This window comes from Gymnodraco acuticeps, unplaced genomic scaffold (genome assembly GCF_902827175.1).
Source record: "Gymnodraco acuticeps unplaced genomic scaffold, fGymAcu1.1, whole genome shotgun sequence".
Taxonomy (NCBI): Eukaryota; Metazoa; Chordata; class Actinopteri; order Perciformes; family Bathydraconidae; genus Gymnodraco; species Gymnodraco acuticeps.
This window is the reverse complement of record NW_022990646.1, coordinates 530,637-555,877: the sequence shown is the minus strand read 5'-3', so window position 1 is coordinate 555,877 and position 25,241 is coordinate 530,637. Positions and strand designations below refer to the sequence as shown.

Below are 25,241 nucleotides of genomic sequence, written 5' to 3'. Positions count from 1 at the left end.
CAAAGAGAAGAATATTTTTAAATGAGCTGTATAATGACGAGACGCCGTTACTAGAGCTCTCGTTAACATGTTTATATAATCATTGTACTGTATAGGGTATAATGACGACAACTTCCCTGTGCACAGAGATAATGTCACTCAGCACTTAGTAGTGAACAGTTTGCACTTTATTAGCGTGATTGTACAGTTTGGCATTGCATATCTGCACATGTGTACATAGTTTATACTATTTATTGATGTAGTATTTAAATTGCATTAATTGTAGAAGTGTTCACCCCCGTCTTGTCTGTTGCTTCCGGTCTCTCTGTTCCCTCCTGCTGATTACCCGATTGTGTTCACCTGGTGCCCTGTGTTTGCTCCTCCCCCCTCACCTGTGTCTTGTGTGTTTGATTAGTCCTGGGTGTATTTAGGTGCTGTTTTCTGTCAGGGTTGTTGAGGGTTGTTCCCCTGCTGGTGGGCTAAAACTTGTTTATCTTCTTTGTACTGCTGCCAATCATCCACCGTGCTCCCGTCAGCTCACCGCACTCTGAAATAAGACCGGTCTGTCTCCAGTCCAGCGGAGCACCTTTTGTATTCACAGCAGTCAGATTTGTAAAACAGTTGTGGATTCTGGGCTGGCTTCAGATCCAGAGAGATTTCTTGTAAAGCGCCACAACAAGGCATTGATATTCTGCATAGATCGACCACCTCTCTCTGGTCGTGCTATCTGCTTCTGTAATTCTTCAGCTGAATGTTCGAGCACTTGTGCATAACAACTCTCCCACTGCTTGGTTTGGAACCTTATTTTCTAATATCTTCATGGTATCTTTGCTTTATTAGATTATACGGAAACAGGGCTGAGAGAATAGAGATAGTGTGTTATAGCTAATGAGTCGGATGCAATTTGACAGCCATTTAAATATAACAGTCCTGATCCACCTCATCAGTTGGATTAAAGAAAAGTACAAGTATTTATACCACTGCCTGCAACAAAGAGTACAAATTGCATCAGTATTTACATTTTTATCAATTCACTGCCCAGCAATAAGGGCAATACATTAAATGGTTTATGGACGCTGTATTATTCAAATGTAGGCTGTTCATTTAAAATAAACTTATTTAATGTTTCCTGCTACCGAGAAGGATAACACAATATTCAGATAACATAATTATAAGACACATAACAAAAACGTATTAATCAAACTCAAAACACAATTGCTGTAGTCCCCAATGTCTCAATGTTTCTTTTTCACAAAGGCTGGAAGTTGGCACAAAATACAAAATATTACTCTATATCTATTTTGGTTTTGACAGCACTCTTCGTGCAGCGCTACACCTCCCCAATTCTAAATGAGTCTCTTAGAAGGTTTGATATAGGAGGTTTAAGAGAGTTTGTTCATAAGTGAGTATGATTAGTGAATGTATTCAGGGGGTCCGCGGGGTCTTAAAAAGTATTAAAAGTTGATCAATCAATTTAGTGAAAATTAAGGCTATTAAATGGCATTTTCCAAGGTATTACATTTTGTAGCTTGTTTTCAATAAGTATATAAATTGTCCAAAGAGGTTGTATTCTACAGTCTGCCTGAATGTAACCATTGCGTAGGTGTGTAGTGTGATTCTGTGTAGTTTATTTATGGCATCCCGTTGGATTTGACGTCATCTGAACAGGACATCCGTTTACGCCGGTTGTTAAACAACATCGATATGAGGAAATGCAAGTTTGCGTCCAAATGGTTGGAAGATAAGGAGGAAGGACAATCAATACTGTATATAGTAAATGTGAGGTAAAGTGTGTCGCCAAGGTAACCGGTTAGAACTCAAAGTGGCGATGAGGTCTTACAATGGATGGAAAGGGTCTTAAAAGATATGACATTTGACTTCAGGATTCCTGCAGATACCCTGGTATTAGAAAATGACAATAAGAGTCATGATTACATCCTAATCGTTTATCACATTGATTGTTAAATAAGTTAACATTTAAAATGATTGCAGTTCAGTCAGCTTACTCTTCTCCCATAGTAATGCATGTTTTTCAGTCTGTGCACAGCATGCCACGCGTATCTTAATGAAATGCTGTTTGTTTCACAAGAAAAGAGAGGTATGTGCAGCGGGAATACAAATACAACTCTGCAAGAAGACGCAGAGTGCCAACATGTGCAGCAGTCAGCGTGCAGTCCTTCACTGCTCCATAGTTTTATTCAAGTGTTAAAATACTATGGATTTGAATTTGGTATTCACAGGAACAGAGACTTTTAGTTTGCGATACAAAGTGTGACAGTTATGGGAGTCCCTGATTTAAGCAATGGTTTACATCATTAAGTATAGATTGATTGATTTGAATATTAAATGAAGTTACAGTAAAGGAAACACTTGATATTTCATTCTCACCTCAGCTTGAGTGTCAGTTATTTTATACCTGGGGGAAAAAACAATTGGCTTAGCAGCCATTTATTTTAAGGACTCTGATCCAAGTAATGTTTTTTCTTCCACTAAAGAAATATAAGTACATTATTTTTGTGATGATGTCTGGGAGTCTATGTGCTAGCTCTGAGCCCTTAATCCCCAATGTAACTCCTGCTTACCTTTTTTCCCTTTCCCTTACACAAAGCCAATACAGCGCGCTGCACTCAGCCAAGTATGTTACGGCCCAGTTGTGTAACAGCCCACTGTTAGCTCATTATCTCATATTGTTAGCCCATTATCACAGCAGACAGCCTGGCAGTCATTAGCAGCCCAACTGATAACTCAAACGGATAGGTGTAGCGAGCAGAGTGGAGGAGAGACAAAGATGGGGATAACGAGGGCGAAAGAAACGGGAGATACAAACATGAAGAGGAAGATAGCATATTTTCTTCCTGCATCTGTTTAGTCTGACACAGTGGGTGGGTCTCACTGACTAAATGCTGAATTGAAACATCACTACCTCTGATCTGTCTCTTTAAACTTGTTATATTTATAATGAAGTCAACGAGGTGTGTACAAGTACAAGCGAAGTAGGAACTTGAACACACAGTTAATTACCATGAAAATCCATCATAGAATGCAGCATCATGCTTTATACAGTTTGTTGGGTGTATTAACATACCCTGGAGCTAAAATACATTGTTTGTGAGACCTGAGTGGTGCCAAGCACCGCGAATCCTCAGTAAGGGTTATTTAAAAAATAACACAGCCATATTCAAAGTCAAAAGACGATCAGTAATGAGAATTTGAAGTGTAGCCATGGTCATATCTCAGCAGCAGGGGTCCATCAAAGTACTAATTAAAACCATAGCTCATAGTTGTTAGTGAGTGGTAAGAAATGCCACAGCTCTATAGAGAGGCACTAGTATGTAGTCCTATAGTTCTGGGACTATCGTAAGTCATAATATAAAGCACTAATAGCCGGGCGGCGGGCATACCACTCAGTATCAAATTATTTTCCATTGTCTTGCTCCTTCGCCACCTGTGAAATACTTAAAAGCTCCTGCTGAGTGTACTGTGACCAATGCATTCATTATAACTCTAACTTTTAACATACTGTTGAATAATTGTATTTCCATATAATCTGGCATTGTGGTCCGCATGGGGAGATCTTGAGAACTTTTGCAGGACAAAAATGAAAATGAGGGCAAATATTTTCCATATGGGAAGTTACAAAATCCATGACATTTATCATATCTAGGACCCACTGGGACTATTTGCCTAAGATGGAACAAGAAACTTTTATGTGAGTTACTGGACTGACTGCAAGAGTCTCAGTGGCACAGTGCTGCTTTGGGCTAAATGCTAACGTCAGTGTGCTATGTTCTCAATACATGTTAATGGAGACTATTTCCAACATAGTGCTAGGCAATATTTTTCGATATTATATTGAAATTGTGATGTGTGACTACTGTGTATTAATAATATACATGTCATGCTGAATTAATGGAATTAAACAATGTGGTATTTTGGCTATTCAGTGGATTTTTCTATGTCGATGATGATGATGATAACCCTACCGCATACTGTATGCTTATGTTCTGTACACTTAGAATCGTCTCAGACTAAATTCATCGTATTGACGACTTCTTGTCAATCCACTTTTCTCACACAGATGCATTTATGCAGATTTTGGTTCAGAAATCTGTGACGGATAGATAGCATAACAGTGGGATTGCAATAATGACCGACATAAACGTGTGCAGGAATCACACAGGAAATAAAATGATGTTATTTTTTACACAACATGTTATAATGTTATGTTGAAGTTTGAACAAACAGAGGCTCACTGCTGGAAATAGCTATCTTTAGTAATAGATTCTCTTGAGTAAAGTTTCCCTCATTTTTGACAGGTGCCTCTATGATTGGCCAATCACAAATCCCTCATTGTACCACAAAGACGTCCTGCCACCAAAAGAGTTAATTGACATGGCACTACTTAATTCTAAGGTATTGAAGTCCTCTGCATTAAATCTCTCTGCTGCCATTGGGGGCCACCAACCTATGAAATTGCTTGGTGGAACCTTAAGAATAACCCATAACTGTTATTGAGTGGTATCTTATTAGGGGCCCATTATGTTTTGCTCCACAATTCACATCGGGCGTCTCAGAGTTGGTGACTTTGATGGTCAGGATAGACTAAGATAGGGCAGACTCGTGCAGATCATTTTTAATTTAATGTCTTTCATCTACAGCTTGGATTACATAAAGTGTGTATTTGTGTTGGAGAAGTTCTCGGTAATACACATCGTTAGTTGTCAGCATACATTTTTTGAGTGTTCCTGGCGCTTCATGTGTGCATCTCCTAAAAGCATATGAGCCACATATGAATCACCGTCTGTATATGAGCTTTCAATTTTCAGGGTAATCAGCTTATGTCTACGGAGGGTAACGGAGCACAGGAGGTGAATACTATTTCTGTGTGTGCGTGTGTGTGAGAGAGGTTTAGCCTCACTTTTGATGTCAGCTCATGTCTCCGTGGAGCTACAGAGCCACGGGAAGTAATAGCCTGCTGAGACGCTGCAGGCGGGGGACTGCAAAAGACTCTTAGAGCTTTTTTCATCTCGTTTCTCTCCCTCCATCAATCCCGCTCTTCTTTCCCCTCTGCCTCTCTTCGTCTGAATCATCCCTCTGCGTGCTGAAGCCCTATAAGAAGTACTTGGAAATTGCAAGTCAAACAGGTGCAGTCTTGTGTGTGTTTGCGTGCGTGCTGTGAGCTCATACTCCAAGCAGCATTTACCTACTTGAAGCCTTACTCATTTGTCAAATGACGGTAGAAAAAGTGTGCCATGGAATTAAACAAGTTGAAGGAATGAGTTCACCTTAATCAGTCTTATGTCCGTCCAACTCATTTCAAAGTCTTTTAAATCTCTTTTTCTCTAATCTGTGGCAGAGGAGGTAGGATTGGTTGCAGGCCTGTTTTTTGCTCCTCCCAACATACCATGCTCTGAAAATGTGTCATGCGAGTGAAACCGTGACCTAAACATGACTGAGTTCAATTGCATTTAATCAGCACCTTTTGTTGCCATCTTTAAAAAAAACGTTGGACTAAAGTGAATATAGATAGATACCTTGGAATTGCAACACATTGAAAACCCCATGGTAAATACTAACATGGTGATTAACATGTTCAACTGTAGAGTAAGTAAGGCGTCGCAAGCCTTGATCATTGTGCAATGCATGTTTTTGTGTTTCATGGAGGTATGCAACAATGTCACTTTACAGCCCTGCATCCTTACAATAACAGTTTACATCAAATGCCAACCATAAGTGTCAACAGGAAAAACTAATGTGGTTTATATTAAAAGAGGAAGAAAGAAAGGGCTTTTATGATTGGATGGAGCTTGTGCATATTTGTACATTAGCATGTAATGTTTAATTTTTGCTTTAAATCTAGACCAATATCTCTCCTTACACTTTGATAAGTTTACAAACCCTACCAATGTCTTAACCACAATTAGATTTTACATAAGCTCATCCCATCTTTTATAGATTTGCAGTTATAACAAGTGTCCACTTACTTTCTAGCCATAATAAGTCATTTGAAAGAAGCAGTAAGTGTTTTCCAGCTGTTTGATGCCCTAGGATTGCCTCTACACTCAGAGCTAGAAAGCAAATGCCGTCCTCCTCCATAATGTTGTGGACATTTATTTAATTTATTGTTAGATTTCTGTTTAACAATGTGTATTGGAATGCTCTGATAAAAGTAAAAAAAAACACTCAAATTGGAGCAAAAACATCAAAGCCAAGGCATTAAAGGCTTTTGATACAAGATTTATTTTCTTAACAACGAAAGAAGATGATCTTTCGTTGTCAGGTGTATTTTCTATGTACATTTTGGTATAGTGGGTGATAATACAGTAAATGAATACAGCATTACTAATGAATCATTTCAACTATTTACCAAGGAGTGCATGGTGACCCAAATATAATAATGTGTATTGAATGTTGATACAATTACCATCTCTATTTTTGTTTTACTCAATTTGAATGCCCTCCCGCATTTACGCCCAGGTGTCATCGCCTTCACCCACTCTCTGTCTCATCCTTTCCTGCCTTACAAGTCTGTAACACCAGCCATTTTTAAAGAGCTTTTTGTAATGAGGTACATTTTCGATGGTAAGGAAAAGGGAGACATCACATACTCTGTCAGAGATGGAAATGTGTCTGTGTGATCACTGATCCCTCTGAGTGTAGAAGCCTGGAGAAACGCTGAATCTTAAAAAAAAAAACGTGTCATTCTCACGGAGAACAAATTCAGATTCTGACTAAAGTTAGAACTGTAGAAGAGGAAACCATGGGGAGTTGTCAGGAATATTTCTGCCCTAGGAGAGTGTCTGCTTTTCACTCCCTCATTTTCTCCCTCTCCCGCCTTTTGCTTCCTCATTATCTCCTTCCTATACCTACATCATCCTGTTCCTCATGTCCTTTTGTTTCTCTGCAGTTTGGACAATGTGTTCTTCGGAAACATAACCGTGTATCACCTGGTGAAATCATTAAAAGGGAGACTAGCAATGGTACAAACACACAAATGTAGCTACAATTGTTTTTCTCTGACACACATTGCCACTCAGTCTTACTTAGAATACAGCTTATTAGTGGGTGAACTGTGGAAAGCTTTTTTCTTTTAAACCCCTGTGATGGTTTAGGTTTGGTCATTAACAAATGATGTCTTGATCACACTGGGGAATCTCTTGAAATGCCTTGCAGACATAATGCTAACGATGAGCAGCAAAGTATCCCTTTTTAAAATGACGGTTACATTTTATAAATCTTTTTCGAATCTTTTTCTAACGGTGTAAATGGTCTTAAAACCAGAGAGAAAGGGCAGCATTAATCATGAAAGATAAAGAACCAAGGAAGATAAATACGTTTGAAAGTATCATTATGAATTACGGGTGTACCTGCAACATGAGCAGAGGTCCTCGGCTGGTAAAGGAGCAAAAAATGATGTGGGAGAGAAGCTCCCATCAGACAAATGAGTCACCAGTCCTCAGGAAAAAAAGGCCCTAATCATGAAGGGTTTGTGTTCGGAATTGAAACAAGTGTCAAACAAATGGTTTGTTTGACAGGAGCTCAGCTTCCAAGTTGCCAGCTATGGAAGGAACGGGAATGACAGAGCTTTTTACGTTTACAGTGACAGAACTTCGGTCTCTGAAACTATTTGTGACCCAAATGTTTACCGAGATTGGAGTAGTGTTTGACAATTGCTGGTGCTGTCTGTCTCAACTAATGAAACATAACAGGATGTGTGCATAGAAACTGCAAAAGAGAGAGGTACTGTAAGCCAGGATTCCTACTATAATACTTGTGAGTTTAAAGGGGCCCTATTATGCAAATGTTAAGGTTCATATTTGTATTTTGTGTCTCTACTGTAACATCTTTACATGCTTTAATGTCAGGGGTCATGATCTCCCTCTGACCTAATGTAATGCTGCATACAGCAATGCCCAGTGAAGGGTGCTGGTTGCCTTGCTCAGGTGCTTGTGGATTGCAGCCTGTTCTTTGGCTTCTATTTCTTGTTCATTTATATTTAAGACATATTGCCTGTGAATTCCTCAACTTAATGAAAATCTTAAGGATTATAACTTTAAGACTCATTCTCCCAAACCTTTTTCTATCATGGATCCAGCGGACTTATATTCAATGAATCTTAATAGCCTTGCATGCATCAGAGCACTCCTTTTTGTCATTGTTCTCAATGAACCAGATTCATTTAACTTTAGCCACATTTTATTTCAGCACTGGCTATCTGCCTCCTCTATTTGAGAACCGCATTTGGACCAAGTGAGACCGTTCTGTCGAGAGTTTAGATATGAAATCATAAAGGGTGTTACTCTGATTTCTGAGGAAATATTCTGATATCAGACTAAAGGTTATTAAAATGGTTTCTACCTTTTTAAAATCAAGCTAACAAATGTGTGCTGGATCTTCTTTTTTTGTAAGAATGGATTAAACCACCAGCCAAACAGAAAACCTGTGCGGTATCCCATGAGTAACAGACAATTAATTCATAAGCCGGTTTATCCACAGACACTGGAGAAGTCACAGCTCACCTTCAAATCTCCCGGCAGAGTTCATAGTCCTTGTTACTTTCTGAACATCTCTCCATTTACCATTTCACCTGAACTTGCAATTTGATTGCCTCTTCCATGCAAAAATGGAAAAACACATCTGTGTTGACAGATGGCCGTTTAGGTTTTGGTGGAGCTACATGCAAGAATTGGGGCTCTCTTGCACCAATTTGATGCCATTTTATTTCAGTCCTCCAGTATGTTGTTCTTTCAGACTCTGAGACCAATAACTTCTGTTTATGCTTGTGGAATTCAGTCAATATGTGTTGGACATATCAACTTGTAGTATTAAACTATTCTTCAGGTCTGTCCATGACAATCAATATGTGAATCGATATTTGTGTTTGACGCGCCTTTTTAAAAACCGGTCAAGAAGGTGAATAAAACCCAGACATGGAATGCACCCGAGCATGATGTTCTGCCAGAATAACCTTGAACACCTTCAGTATGTAAGAACACTAAATAGGAATTCAGTTCAAGGAAGTCATTTGTAACTGGGCGATTTCCTGTACCTTTTGTATGTATTGCAGCAATCAGGAATGAAAATGTTTACATGTTTTGACCCTGCTTGAATTAAACCTAAACCACTTTGTTCATTTTTAACCAATTTCCAGCAGGGTTGTAGACGTGAAGAAGTGGCGGCACTCTCAAGGCCAGGAGCCTTGATTAAATGTCCTAGAGCAGCCTGCAACGGCCAAATCACCTCTTGTATTTAGACAAAGTGCTTTTGTGGGGAGAGCGAATGCGCCGTGTAGAAGCAGAGGAGAAAGAAGAGGCAAAGGCTGAAGGATGGAGAGAAGAGAAAGGGAATGAGAGAATGGAGGAGTGTAGGGCAAACTTAGAAGGTTTCTGAGTGGTTTTCTGTTAATTCTGTCACTGATGGAAAGACACAGCTAAGAGAGATGTTAAGTGTGATGAGAGGAAGCAAGACAATTAAATAAGGAAGGGAAAGGAAAATCTGATGCCATACTCTATTCCAATGCACGTTGTATTCTCAACTTTATCAGTATGTGTGAGCAGCGGAGCACCTAACCATGAAATACAAAAACCAATGGAACCACATAAGATATGCAAACTTGATTTTTTTACTTTCTCCCCCAGTGGCAAACATTGCGTAGTTGACCTTTATGCTTTTGTGCTTTTCTACAATTCGGAGCTATCTCCATTGCGCCTTTCTCCTTTAGCTGCTTCCTTTTTCCTCGTTTGTGTTTCCTGCGCTCATCTCCCTCTCCCTCCCACACTTTCGTGTCCCTTCCCCATCTTCATGTTTATCTCTGATGTGTCACCCTTGCATTTGGCACTTCTCTAGTCTTCTCCCACAGGTATTACCTCTCTTACCCTTTCCTCCTTTCATTTTCCTTTTCTTCTCCTCATGTTTCCTGCCAATCACTATTTTTTATTACCCTCACTTTGCCCAACTCTTCTCTCTTGTCTTCACTTTTACTTTGCTCTTCTGTCAAGTCTCCCATCCTCTTCCTTCATCAGCCACCAATACCCCCATGTCCTTCCTGTCCTCCTCCTCACCCCTTCTTGTTTCTTCTTCTCTTAAGTGACATATTCCCTGTGTCCCCTTCTCCTCTCAGAGTCAGGACCTTCCCTAAGGACTCTGCCTTGCTGGGCAGGGACACAGTTCGAGCCCTGATGTATTACGCCCTGAAGGTCTGGAGTGACATCGCGCCGCTAAACTTCCACGAGGTGGCCGGCAGCGATGCGGACATTCAGATAGACTTCACTAAGGCCGACCACAACGATGGATACCCCTTTGACGGGCCAGGGGGCACCGTGGCACACGCATTCTTCCCCGGGGAGAGGTTCACAGCTGGGGATACACACTTTGACGATGACGAGGCCTGGACCTTCAGATCTCCAGGTGAGGAACTTTGCAGGCAGTGTCTATGTTTGTACAAATGTATAACGCATGGAGACATTTCCCAGTAGAGACACAACATACAAAAATGAACCTGAAAATCTGCAGAAAAGTGTTACAACTGGCAGCATCCCAACATCTTTATTCCTGTTTATTTTCCTTCCCAACCACAACAATTTTAGTTGAGGAGGGAGTACATTTGTTGAGCTTTTCACACATGCCCCTTGGCAACTGCAGCTTGGGATCCACTGCTCTAGGTGTGAGTGAAGTGCAGCCCTTAATTGCTTGCTACACCTTCGTGATTCAACTAATTGCAGTACATGCTGACATCCCAAAATGTCTACAGAATAACAAAGTGTGTTGGCAGCAAGATATGCGCACTACCCTGAGTGACTGAGACATTGTTTTTCAAAAGTTTGAATAATGCTGATATGGTACAAAATTAATCCTCAGCATGATAATTTATAAATCACTTTAGCTCTTGGATTTAAAATGCCCAACATTGCCTGGTTCCAGCTTTTCAAATGTGAGGATTTGCCGCTGTCATCTTGCTGTTAAAGTATTACAATTAATACAATGATGTGTAAATATCTTTTGGTTTTGGACTTTTGGCCTGACATTATTTTTTTACAAAGGTTTTATAATTTGCTCTAAAAAGCAACATTGAAAAATATGGATGGCAGATTCATGAATATGTATACATTTTAGCCCAATTACTGAGATGTTATATATATGTTTTGTATTGGTTTCAATGCAGAAGTTTGAGTCATAATCATCCAAATTGTCTGTAGGGCTTTTTAATATTTAGATTTGAATGAAATGTTGCTACAGAATGGCTTATTAACTTGAATTACAATCTGTGGTATTTTGTCAGGCTGTGTTTGGCCCTTTTCAGTGGGAACATCATTCAGTTTGTTTCTTGCTTGGAGCTGTGTGGGCTTATAGATTGCTTTATGCAGCGTTATCCTGAATGATCTGGCCAAATTACTTTCATCAAACAGTTTTGAAAGAGCTTGATTACCCGCTGAGGGAGATCTGCGAGTTTAAAATGAGGACAGGATGACAGCGGCTCTAAATGGAGTTCAATCAGCTCTGCCAATCAAAAATAGACGAGGTTATATTAGAAATATTTGTTATTCTTTGACAGCCCTGAGAAACACAACAAGGGGATCTGTTGTTTTGGCTTTAGAGAGTAACCTTCACACATTCACTCTCGTACGTTCACTCACAATAACTGTCCTCTCTGCTGACATCATTATTCACTCGCCTCCTCCTCACTCCTCGTTGCTGTGTCCTTGTTATATTATGAATCATTGTGAATTCCAATGCTTTTTTGTGTTCACTCTGGAGCAAATGAAGTTATCGGTGGCACAGCGGGACCATTATTCAAAAATGTGACTCATTGCGTTCTCTAAACCTTGGCGGTATTGTCACTCAGCGTCACCCTCCCAGCTGTCCTTTGGGGTAGGGAGGTAGGTGGCAAACAGCAAAGGGCAAGGAAGCATTATAAGTCCGCTCATCCGGGTGAAATGAACGGATGGAGTGATCAAGTCGCACAGAATGCATCGTCAGGCAAAGGCTGTCTCAGTGCGGTCACACGAATGACAGCATAAATCATTAACTCTCCTTTTGACTTGCTTTCTTTAGTCTTCCTTTCATCTGGATGAGTGAACATACAATGCCCTTCCTCTCTCCTCTGCTCAGTACCTCCATTCACCCCTGCTTTTTGAAAGATAGATGGCCGTCAGACATGGGAAACATTCGGCTAAAACATCTCTCAAGTTTGAAAAAAATCAAGTGAAGCATGAACAAAACAATCTCAACTCACGGTCCTCTTACCCTAGTTATTCAAGGTCTAACAAGTTTGGCGTATTGACTATTTTATTTTAAGTACATTAAAACATAGGCTTTTAAGGCACACCGCGAAACAGTAATGAAGATGGTGGTGCAGGACTTAAATGAGCGCTTTACAATAGGAAGGTCAGTGGTTTGTTATCTCAACACTATCAAAACCCATAAATGCAGCATTGTGGAGCAATCTGATACCAAGCTGAGTTATAGGCTGGGTCATAAAGCAAAAGTTTGCGTGACAAATGTCCTGTCATCCTGAGTCAGTTAATATAACAGGCTGATAATAAAAAAACGAATGAGCAAAAGGCTTGTTAGAATGTTATGTTGTGGTTGTATTTTCAGAAAACCATTCAAATGTGTTTGTCACCTAAAACTTGGAAGGGGTCCATTTCAGTCTGATTCAGTGTGAACAAATGTAAAAGAGAAAAATAACTTTTGTAAAAAAAATGTTTTACTCTCACAACCATGACCAATCACTGTGAAGTGCATCCTCGTTATTGTCTGCTTCAAAAAGTCACACATTTTTCTAAACATGGAACGCCAAAGGAAATGTACCCACTGTGTCTGTTTTGAAATATAATCAAGGGAATCGGGCCACTACATTTGGGGTCAACTCAATGAATGAGCATTGATTTTTGTAATTATACTTGCTGTGTTGGGTAACGAATGACTCTATTTTCTCTTGATTTAATTGCAAATTGTACCAAGGCAGAGGCAGAGTAATTGTTACAGCCATGCTGAATATAGGTAGCCGACATCTGCTGAAAAGTTCCTGCAGCCAAGACATGAGGGGCCTGCCAAAGGTTTGTGATACATGGAGTTTGCCATTACTCCTCCTCTATTTCTTTTTCAGAAGAAACTGAATCGCAGGACTTGACAGCTTATACCTATTTCTAACTACACCTTTTTCTCACCTCACACTCCCAGGTAGATAAATCTCTGGATGAAAGATGAATTTATGACAAAAACCTGACACGAACACCTCCTCCCAAGCTGGAAGCAAAATAGAGAGAAATCTATAAGTTAGCAGTATTTTATGAAGCAACTGCATTTACATTACGAGTGATTTCACCACACAGATGCAATGACAGTAGACAGTGTGATATTCAGTGTTTTTCACTGTGGGAAACAGATCCCAGCTACAGTTCACGTCCCAGGGATTTATTTGATAATGCATCATACTAAAGTTGACATTTGTGGAACACAAAGCATCCAAGCAGGAATATTTGTTAGCTAGTTTTAAGTTACTTATTAAACATTTACACACCAAAAAGACCCTCACCACCAACAGTATTCATCGCATGGTCAGTTGCATTTTGCCCACATTTTTCTCATAATATCCGAAGCTGTTATCTATTTCTCCTCTTGAGTTTTAGTGTACAGACTTTTAGCTTGTCATAGACCGTAAGCATAACCACAATTTAACTATCTTGCAAAAAAGAGGTCATATTTTGAAAGACCAAAAGTTCCCTGTCTGGTTTCACATATCTGGATTTAGAGTGTGTGTGTGTGTGTGTGTGTGTGTGTGTGTGTGTGTGTGTGTGTGTGTGTGTGTGTGTGTGTGTGTGTGTGTGTGTGTGTGTGTGTGTGTGTGTGTGTGTGTGTGTGTGTGTGTGTGTGTGTGTGTGTGTGTGTGTGTGTGTGTGTGTGTGTGTGTGTGTGTGTGTGTGTGTGTGTGTGTGTGTGTGTGTGTGTGTGTGTGTGTGTGTGTGTGTGTGTGTGTGTGTGTGTGTGTGTGTGTGTGTGTGTGTGTGTGTGTGTGTGTGTGTGTGTGTGTGTGTGTGTGTGTGTGTGTGTGTGTGTGTGTGTGTGTGTGTACCCAGCTGGTGAGTCTGTGATGGGGCCACCATGACCTGCGTGGGTCTCCCTCCTTTGTTTTGGGCTGTGAGCCATATGTTACAGAACAGCAGCTCAATCTGCTCCAATTAGACGTCCCGCAGCAGTGGCAGACGATGCTCTAGTGTAGCCTGAGTGAGGGGTGCAGCTGCTCAGATGTACAAAGGGTTAATGGGAGGAAGCGGTCAAAACCTTGTCCGTATGACTGGCATTTCTCACTGTGCAATAACAGTCTGCATTCATCATAGTGCTAACCAAAACTGAGTTGTTCACAGGTTATAACAACCACAAACGTATAGAAAAAGCTGTAAAATAAATGCATTCGTACTGAAGGAAAAAGTAAAATTGTTTTAACTTGAAAATGGTAGACAACCAAGTTATTGCCCTTTTTACTTGTTTGAGTGCTTATGTAAATGATGTTGTTTGTTTCATAAATAATTCAGTGAGACTTATGGTCCCCATTGGGTCTGTATATAAATTGTTCTCGGAAAATATTGGTTGATTTTTGTGAATCATCATACCTGGTTGGACGTTCTTATTTCCTTTCGTCCTCTGTGATGAATCCCTTCAAGGGTGAAATTCGCATCCAGTGCATCAGACTTTTTCATCCGTGACGTAAGCACTGACTCCTATTTTGAACTGTAAAATCTTATGAAGGACTAGAAAACTGAAATGGCTTTAATTAGCTCCCAAAGAATAGACGCAGACCAAAAATAATTCTCTCTTCTGTGGTGTTGGAGTGTTTTGCTCACCTCTGGATTATAAAGATTTAAGTCGCTCAGTTTGCCTTCTCCTCCTCTCTGAAGCTGCCAGACTGGTGCACTGAGGCTTAGTGAAAAAGTTAATTAAACAACTCTTAATTTCTTCAAGTCACACTCTGCCAGCCTCACCTTGCTGCTATCTCACAAACATCCTCCCCTCATCATCAAGTTGTCCCTAGGCATAGCTGATGTCAGTATCGCTGCTTATACGTGTCGTTCTGCCTCTGTGCAGCAGACGTTAAATCCTGCCCGGCTCCGCTCTGTTCCCACAAAGCTATCGGATTCACAAATTGTTGTTCTTAGCAACTTTTTTCAAAAGCTATCTAATCCCTCGAGGAGATGTAAACGTGATAGGTCAGCCCAGAGGGTAAGAAGTGAATGTTGGTGCTTCAGCAGATTGGGGAGCTATGTAATCGTATTTAGAAAATGAACAAATCCGTAGCTGAGTAATTGCCTTTGCTAATTCCCCTCCCCCAACTCCTGGTACATTGTTCTCAGCGGGACCCTAAGTCTGGGTCCGCCAAGGCCATCTCTTAATGTGTACGATTATTATGCTGAATAGAGGAATATTAAGCACCACATTAAGCAGACCAGTTCACTCCCGCTGTGAGATTGATGGTTCGTGTGTCCATTGGGAGTCGTGAGAGGGCGGAACCTCCATGAGATCAAATAAATAGAGGTCTAGAAGTGCTGTTTATGCTTTGACAGGCAGCAGATGCTTCTATTAATTAGCACTCTGCCAACAATCTGCTTCTGCAAACTGATTACCCTGACTAAAACAAAAGCGTCATTAAGCAGGTGAATGTCTCAGAAGATTACAAATGTTTCTGTTTATGTGCTTCTGTGGTGTGCATGCAGTGCACCCTGTGTTTCTGTTTGTCTCTGTGAGGATGGGTTGCCCAGCTAGATTTAATAAGAACTAATGAAAAGAAGCACTAGTATGCAGATTGGAAGGTCTTATTGCACTATTTTATCTCTCATAAAAAAACTCTCAATAGATAAATGACGAAGTGCAAATTCATCCTAGACAAAACTCTGGATATTGAAAGGTCACTGAAAGAGTTTAGACTGTCTAGGCTACATCATGTTGTCTCATGTTACTTATAGAACCCTGAAAGTGTAATTTAAAGTTTTAAAGTTTTGTCTTCAAACACGGTCTTTATATCACGTAATATCTTGCAATTGCCCCGGGCCAAACACCACCACATTTCCAGACTGATGCTGGCTCTAACCGAGCAGACAATAACAAATTATTCAAGAACTATACAGAATAGAAAACTGAAAAACAAACCAGCAAACAATGCTGCAAAGAAGAAACAGAGATACCAATCAGATAGGACTCCGGAAACAATATGCAAACCAAGACTTAATCTTTTTTGGTTTACCTTTCCTCCAAAGTTAAGTAACTAACACAGAAAAATGAGGAATCTAGTTATGTCATCTACTGTATAAAGGGTACATATGGTTAAAATGTCTGTCTTATGGTCTACTGACTTTATAGGAAATATGAGGCAACAAAGCCGTGCCATTGTTCCGCCAGCCCAATAGTTCAATATGTGTCCAATTGAACCAAGCCCATATCTGTCATTCTGTTATACACAATGCTTTGAAAAATAGACTGCAACCAACAGGGGCTGATAGCTAATTATGACCCGCACTACTCGGTCTCTGGTTGGCTTACTCTAAGGTAAAATGAAGTTATTCTGCATAATAAGCCATGTGATTCTGTATGTTGTGGGGGAGATAGTTTATTTTGGATCAACATGCTTTCAGAACATTGGTTTGCTTTTTGGAACAAAAGACCATTGGCCAAATAGCCAAAAAGGCTTTTGTCTATGCGCCATTTTCCAGAGTATTTGGGTTTCAGAATAACTTCCGATCATAGATCATTTACGACACAACCATTAGGTCGCTTGTGGTCTATCATTCAAACTTTAAGAACATTGCCAGTGGACGGATTTATAGTATCTCCAAGGCTAGGTAATATAAAACTAGGCTGTGTACATGAAACTCTAGCGGATAAACATGTGAACGCAGGACGGAGATGTCAGAAAGGGATTATACTCTTGGGCCTGTACTAACCACAGAAAATGTTTGCTGAAACACTTGCTGACACTTGCTATTACTTTTACGTGAGGAACTGATAAATTGTCTGAGTTTATAATGCACTGATATTATTATTAACACTTGAACACTTCTTGTACTTTTTGTGTTCCTGAACCTGGAATTAAAATCAACTGTGAAACAAAATGTTTTTTGAATGACACTCAATTGAATAACCAATATGCCTTTTTACAATGAAAGGTCACTTATTATACTGTTTTCCCTCAATATGTTATAGGTCTCAGATATATACAAAACAGGTCTCTGAAGTGTTTGACTCCAAATACCAAACAGATCATTGTAGCATCTCATAATCCCCTCTGTTTCAGCCCTGTTTCAAAAGTGCTGATTCTCTATCTGTTACTTCAGATGAAAATAAGGAGCCACTCCCCACGCCCCTCTGAGAGATATTTGGTTAAAAAGAACACAATGGTGCTCTAGGAGATTCAGGTGATAAGGTAGGGGAGGTTACCTTGGTTGGTGATTGGCTAATGGTTACACAAGCCAAAAAAATCGTTATGACATCATAAAGTGGCCAAAATCTGATCAGCTTATTTTCAGACAGGTTTTTATATAAATGGATCGGGACAAAAAGAGAGAGAATCTTTGTTCCTGAAACTTTCAGAATCTCTTTACACAGAGGGGACACATGTTGATGTATAAAATACATGAAAAAGTGGATTTCGCATTAATAGGCCCCCATTTTAAGATAAATAAACACTAGCAACCTGCTATAATAATAGGCCCTAGCATTGCAGTATTTGCTCAAATGTAGAGGCTAACCTTTGAGCTAAATACTTATTTTCCTTTACAAAGTTTAACCAAGTACTGGAGGCCACTGTAGTTGCATACGGAATCACAAATAAATGGAGAGCTTTTCTGAGCTGCATTCATTTCATAACTAATTATCTGTACCTGGTGCATCGGAGGGTCTTTATAAACCAAGGAGATTTCGTCATACTGTATAACAGGCCTATTCAACTAGCGGCCCGGGCCGAATCAGGCCCTTCATAACTTTGTTCTGGCCCACAAGAGGTTGCCTGCAAATTGAAATCGCATATGTGTAATAGCATAAATAAAACTAATGTCTGATCACACTAAATCCGACGAAAACGCTGGTTTTTCCATTCATTTGAATTATTTTGAATCCGTTATTTTGCCTGCCGCGCTCTGCTCATTAAAAAAAAAAACCGCACTGTGTCCGCACTTGTCATTGGCTCAGTCAAACTCACTTTACACACTAGGTTCGTGGGCCAGCGAGTAACAGCTTCAAGATGTCTCTCTCCAAGCCCAAGAAACGTAAAGTTGATTCGGAAAATCGCCAATTCCAGAATGAATGGACTGACAGATATGTATTTACTTTGCCAGCCGCAACAAGTAATACACCGGTGTGTTTATTGTGCAACAAAAGTATATCCGTGATGAAAGAATACAACGTAAAGCGACACTACAACTCAAATCACGGCTCGTTTTCTGCCAGTTTTCCGGTGGGCTCAGAGGAACGGAGAAGGAAAGTACAGGGACTGCTAGCATAATTTGAACGGAGTCAAGTGGCTTTTAGTCGCATTTGCACAGAACAAGAGAGAGCTACGATAGCATCCCTGCGAGTAGCCTGGACACTAGCCAGACAGAAGAGGCCCTTTACCGACGCGGAGACCGTTAAAGAGTGCATGCTTGCTGTCATCGATGAAGTGGTTATTGACCAAAAAGTGAAAGACAGCGTCACTTCAGCCATTACAAAAGTACCTCTCTCAGACACAACAACACTTCGCAGAGTGGAACTACTTGCAAAGGATGTGTCGGGGAAGCTTTTGGAAAACCTTCGAAAAGCAGAGTTTATATCAATCGCTGTGGACGAATCAACTGACTGTACTGACATGGCTGTGCATCTATGTGAGGTTTTTCGATGGAGTTCGATTTAGGGAAGAACTTCTGGGGCTTATTCCGTTGGAGGGACACACTACAGGTGAGGTTATCTTTCAAAAGATAGTCTCGTTTTTTAACGAACGTCAACTGGATTTAAAAAAAAGTGTGCCTGTTGGTCACTGATGGCGCTCCAGCTATGATCGGCAGAGTGCAGGGGCTGGTGGCGCGTCGATCTGCCATAGCCCCACACATGCAGTATTTACACTGTATTATTCATCAATCTGTGTTGTGTGCAAAGCTCAGTGGTGATTTGAAAAACACCATGGACACTGTCATGAACATTGTGAATTTCATTCGCTCAACCTCCAGCCTACAACACCGCCTGTTCCGTCAGCTGCTTGCTGACACGTTTGCTGAACACACAGACTTACTCGTCCATAACGATGTCCGATGGCTCAGCAAAGGAAAGGTCCTGGATCGTTTCTGTGAACTCCGCCAGGAGATTGTGTCTTTCCTTCGCACGAGTAAGCACAAACGAGCTACAAACCTCTTGGAGCGCATGTTAGATGAACAGTTTATGGCAGATGTTTACTTTCTGTGTGACATTTTTGGACACTTGAACACTTTGAATTGCGAACTGCAGGGTCGCGAAAAGTCTATCGCTGATTTGGTTGAAAGACTTTGTACCTTCAAGACAAAGCTAACGATCTTCAAAACAGACCTAACGACGACAAAACTGCTGCACTTCCCAAAACTCTGTGCATTTATGACCACATCACCTGGAGCAAACATAACGCCAGTCATGACAGACTTCAAGACAAAATTGACTGATAACTTTACTGACAGATTCCAAGGCTTCAGCATTCCAATTGAGGTATTGCAGTTTGCTCGTGACCCGTTTTCCATCAAGCCTGATGCAGACTTCTGTGTAAAAGTAAAAGAGGTAATATCTTGCATTGATGAGAGCCTCTTTCAGATGGAGCTGGTTGATGTGCAGTCTTCCTTTGCTTTAAAACAGCTCCTGCAGTCTGAGGGTGTAGTGGACTTTTGGTCTAACCATGTTAGCCAGTATCAGTACCCCACAATGAGGAAGGTGGCCTTGCTTATACTGACAATGTTTGGATCTACCTATACTTGTGAGTCTAGCTTTTCTCATATGAATGCCATCAAAACAAGGGCACGTTGCTCCATGACCAATGAGAAGTTGCATGAGTGTCTCAGGATTGCTCTTACCACTTATCAGCCAAACTATGCTGAAATAGCTATATCAAGGCAGTGTAATTTCTCTCACTGACTCAAACAGGCTAAACATGACAGAAGTCTGATGCATGGTATGTATGCAGATCTGTTTTTAAGGTCATTCATTTTATGGTCATTCAAACAAGCCTACTTACTGTTTCAAAAATTGTAAAAATGTTTCAAAGATATGAATGTTATTGTGATTCTGATGGCTATTGTTTTACTATGTTCTATTTGCATTTAGTATTACATTTTATGGACTTGTGTTGTCTTCAATGCACCTTATGTATGCTTGGAAGTGTTAAGGATATTATACACAGGGCTACTTACTGTTAATGTGATGAATACTGTTTTATTATATTCATCTTGTTTTGTACATTAGTGGACATGGAACTGTTGGGGGAAAAAACCTCATGTCTCCTTAGTTTTAAAGATGCAACATTTTGCACTTTTGTGTCAAGCCTTGTAACCGAAGCTTTCCTACTTTTTTATGGACTGGTTGCTTTCTGTAATGATTTATGTTGATACAATTAAAGTAAAAAAAAAAAGGGATGCACTTGACTAGTGCATTTAATGTATTAGTATTAACACTACTGTAAGCAAGAGTTATTTGTAGTGATTCCTTGACAAAGTATTGTGTGGCCCACAAACCCCCTGTGATTTTCCTATTTGGCCCACTTGCTAATGAAGTTGAATAGCCCTGCTGTATAAGGTCTGACACAATAGATGTACCTACATGTTACTTATGTAGCTCATTATATCATTGTCAATGTTATTTTAAAGAGATAAAGAAGGGGAGGCTGTGGCGTAGTGGACTAGTACGTTGGTGTTCGGATCAGGGGTCACAGGTTCAAACCCCACTGCAGTCAGCATGTCGTTGTGTCCCTGGGCAAGACACTTTACCCCAAATTGCCCCTGTGGGGATTGCCCACAGCATTGAGTAAGTAAGTCGCTTTGGATAAAAGCGTCTAACAAGTGACATGTAATAATGTAATGTAAAAGAGTGAGTCATCATTACATTGCATTTAGCTGACGCTTTTGTCCAAAGCGACTTACAATAAGTACATTCGACCAGGAAGACACAACCTTGAAGAAAACAGAGTCATATAAGTATATCAGGTTTCATAGAGCCAAACATTTCAAGTGCTACTCAACTGGCTTTAGGTAAGCCAGTCCTTTATTAGTATAAAAGTGCTTCGTTAATCGTTCTAACGCTCGAAGTGGAGTCGAAAGAAATGAGTTTTCAGTTTGCGCCGGAAGATGTGCAAGCTATCTGCCGTCCTGATGTCAATGGGGAGCTCATTCCACCATCTTGGAGCCAGGATAGCAAACCCACGTGTTTTCGCCGATGGGAACTTGGGTCCCCCTCGCAGCGAGGGCGCAACGAGTCGTTTGGCTGATGCAGAGCATAGTGCACGCGCTGGGGTGTACGGTTTAACCATGTCCTGGATGTAGGAAGGGCCAGATCCATTCGCAGCACGGTAAGCAAGTACCAGTGTCTTGAAGTGGATTCTAGCAGTTACCGGAAGCCAGTGAAGGGAGCGGAGGAGCGGAGTGGTGTGGGAGAATTTAGGAAGGTTGAAGACCAGACGAGCCGCTGCATTCTGGATGAGCTGCAGAGGTCGGATGGCACATGCAGGTAGACCAGCCAGGAGGGAGTTGCAGTAGTCTAGGCGTGAACATCAACAACATAAACTAATGATCTATAGTAAATGTGCCCCAAGGTTTTTCTGGGCCCATTTCTCTGTTTGAGTGTTATAATCAACTTTCTTGTATACTGGCTTATGAAAAGTGCCTTTGCTTTATGAATAGGGAAGGAGATAGAACTATGTGGCGAAGTACATTAAAACTAGAAATGTAACTTTTAAAAAAACAGACCTTCACACAAAATAAGTAACACACAAAATGTACCTTTCGGAAATGAATTATAATGGTTTCACCTTTAACTCTCCTGTATTTGGAACCTGGAGGGTCTCGGCATCATTATGCGCGAGGTTGCAGAAAAACATATTATTCCAATCCACATTTTTTTCTCACAAAGCCGGTGTCTTTAAAGTTCCCTCGAGTTTCCAAACACATCTTGCCCTTATCTTCTTCTCTGGGTTAGTGGGAGAGGAAGACATGGCTGTATTAAAAGTGAAGCACAGTTCTATTGCTTTAGTGTTCTTCAAACATTTATTTGACTGCAAAATGCAAAATCTACCCCTTTGTTTCTGATTTGGTCCATTATGTTTCTTGTTGCAGTGAATGTCTTCCAACATGTGGGAGTATTAGTATAACGGTTCAGGTCCGTTTGTTGCCCATCCTGTCTTAAAGTAGGGGGTAGTTACTGAACCTTCCATTAGTAGCAAAATATTTAGAAATGTTGCAGTGCTGTTGTCCATTGTGTTTACCAGTTTCGGAGGAGAACAGATGTATTGATGAGGAGCAGTAGAAACTGCTTTGTGTGCCTGGCTGTTTTGGCTCCAATTATCCCGAGTTGCTCCCTGCGAGGAAGAGTTTGGATGATGTGCGTGGAGGGGGTCATTAATGATGTTGGATCCAAGCTTCTTTGGCCTGGAGTGGCAGATATTTTGGAGAATGAGGAAGCTGTTGGCAATGATCTCTGGTTACTCAATTATTTGTGTTGTTTGGTCTCAACCCATGAGAGCAATGCTTTTTTCGAAATGGTCGACTGGCTGTTGGCTATGGGCAACACCAGTGTAATGGACCAGCTGTACGCCCTGAACTGTTGCGTTAATCTGATGAGTATACTTGGTGACCCTTAAAAACAAATCGTACTTTCTATGAACTTGGAGCCCTTAGAATTATGTGTCTTATCACTAGGTAAGGATTTTATGTAGACTATTTCTAACAAAAATATTAACACCTTGTTATTGCTAGCTGTCTTTTGCTGCTGATGTTAGCTTGCTGATAGATGACATAGATCGGTTATCATAGTTCAAGCTTTCCCACTCAATCTAAATCCTATTGAATACTACTATAAAACTTTACATTTTTCTTATTTTGACTTATTCATATATAAATAAAGTACAGAATTACTTTGATTTACAAAGCTTTGTCACTTGTATATATTGTTTTCTCTTGTGATAGATTTTGAAGCGCATACCACATTCACTATTTCCATTCTTACCTTTCACAATAACAGCCCAAGGTTTGCAGGGGAATATTTCATATCTTTCCGTTGTTTGCCCCCAGTGGCAGCATTTTACAAGTTAAATGGTGCAACATGATTAAATAAATGTGTAAGAATTTAGAATAACAATTTAAATAAAATAGCTGATGCAATCCGAGAGACCAGGAGGTCTGTTATAAAGATTGTAGGTCTTCAAACATTTTCCCTATATGGCTTCCCAGGCTGTTAAAGATGGTCCAGACTCATGTACAGTAGACTGAATCTTCAGCAAATAGGCCTGCCCTGTAGGCAAACTCCAGGGCATCCACTAAGAGTTCTGTGATGTTTTTGAAGTAGCCAGGCATTATTCTTCTCAAAGGTACCTAAGATCAAAACCCTCCTATCCTGTGATCCTGGTTTTTTTGAGGACGGGAGGAATGGAACGCATGAACATTTTTAGATCTAGTAAATGAAATATCTTAATCATCATGCAATGTAATCATTTGGCTGGATAAAATGCTTATTGGCTCATTGGTGAAACCTAATAAGATGTAATATTGTGTGGAGATACACAAAAGTCCTTCCTGTATCTCTATCTCTCTGCCTTCCTAAATGAATCTAGTTCATCCTCCCAATTCTCTGCGCTCCTACTTTGTCCACAGGCATTCTGTCTGCCTCCCATGGACCGTAAATATGATTACATGGTACAAACTCTGTTCTGAGCCCCTGTTCTCTCTCTCCTTCCTTTGTCCACCTTTCCACTCTGCCCCATGTGCTCATGTAGATTAGAGTTGGCATTTGCCTCCTGGAAACCCCAGCTGGGTACCATAAGCATGAGTGCACGTCCCAAGTCGAGGCCAACCTTAGGTTAACCAAATGCAGACTTCAGCTGAGCCACCAAGGAACCCTAAGCTGGCTCGGCCCGACACGCTAGCTCTCCATATTTCTGCAAATCTAAATCTCTGAGCCCCAGGTTTTGTCTTGCTTGGCAGAGTCAGACAAAGAGTTTGGGAAGCTTTGTCTATTCCTTTTCTTGCTGAACACAGAGGAACGGATGCTTTTATGGTGTTCAGGTGTTTCTCCACACTCAGGTTTTGATTGCCAGCCGAGGTGACGTGGCAGCTTCATCGTAGTTATCTCACTACACCACATGCCTTACAGCACTCAAAGCCTCCTGAGCTGTCATTCATGCCTCTTATTTGCACCATGAGCAGATGAACTGAAAGAGGATAAAATACCTGAAAACGTGTTGACTGGGGTCAATTTAGGACGCATATTGGGTACATTGGTGAATGTGACCATTGAGTCTTTCCTAAACAATGTACTAAAAATGTTTCATGTCCTGTTCATACACAAACATACCAAGCAATGCATTCAACACATTCTGCTATTTGAAGAGATGTCATTAGTCTCGTAAAAAAAGTATACCAGATTACATTACATTACTCTACAACAGTGCTTCTCAAAGTATGGTCCGTAGTATATTGGTAAAATTTCACATTTGAAATAAATAAATACATTTCAGTTTTCCGCACTCTCGCGGGAATATCTCCGCAATGGAGTTTAAGATTGCATGATATAGCCCAACGCAACACCTTCATCACACATGTTGCCACTTGTTTGTACCATTTTCAGGCGATTTGTAATCTGTTCTAGAAAAATGTTGTGTTTTTTGATATTTGTGGAGTTAGGTGGTCCGCGAGTGTTTTTTTATTGGTTAAGTGGTCCTTGGTATGAAAAACACTGCTCTACAACTAGTAACTATGCACAAAACTGTAGGGCATAAGATTATGATGGTTATCACATCAGTCACTATCTTGTCGCCTATTTTATGGGAGGACTGCAGTTGTAACCATACTAACTACTGTCAAAACTGCAACAGCGTCAACACTAAGCTCGATATTCAGATGTTTCATGGAGGATTGTAAAAAGAAAAACTCTATATTGAGCATTTACCACCAAGTATTCTGTCATTTTACTATGATAGAAATTGGGAAGTTGCCACAGTTCCATGTGTTTTCTAAACAACACTTTTTAGTATAACCTTTGAATTGTCGTTCTTTCACCTTTTTATATAGATTTCTGTA

The 25,241-nt window shown here is 40.4% G+C and overlaps 1 protein-coding gene across 2 annotated transcripts in view; it reads left to right on the top strand.

The window, feature by feature from the left end:
- Nucleotides 1–25,241, top strand: part of LOC117554747 (matrix metalloproteinase-17-like) — a 66,394-nt gene that overhangs the window by 24,772 nt on the left and 16,381 nt on the right. For both annotated transcript variants that reach the window (XM_034229237.1, XM_034229236.1), the window contains one exon: nt 10,100–10,386. In XM_034229237.1, coding sequence (XP_034085128.1) covers nt 10,100–10,386 — 287 coding nt within the window. The remainder of the gene's footprint in view (nt 1–10,099; nt 10,387–25,241) is intronic.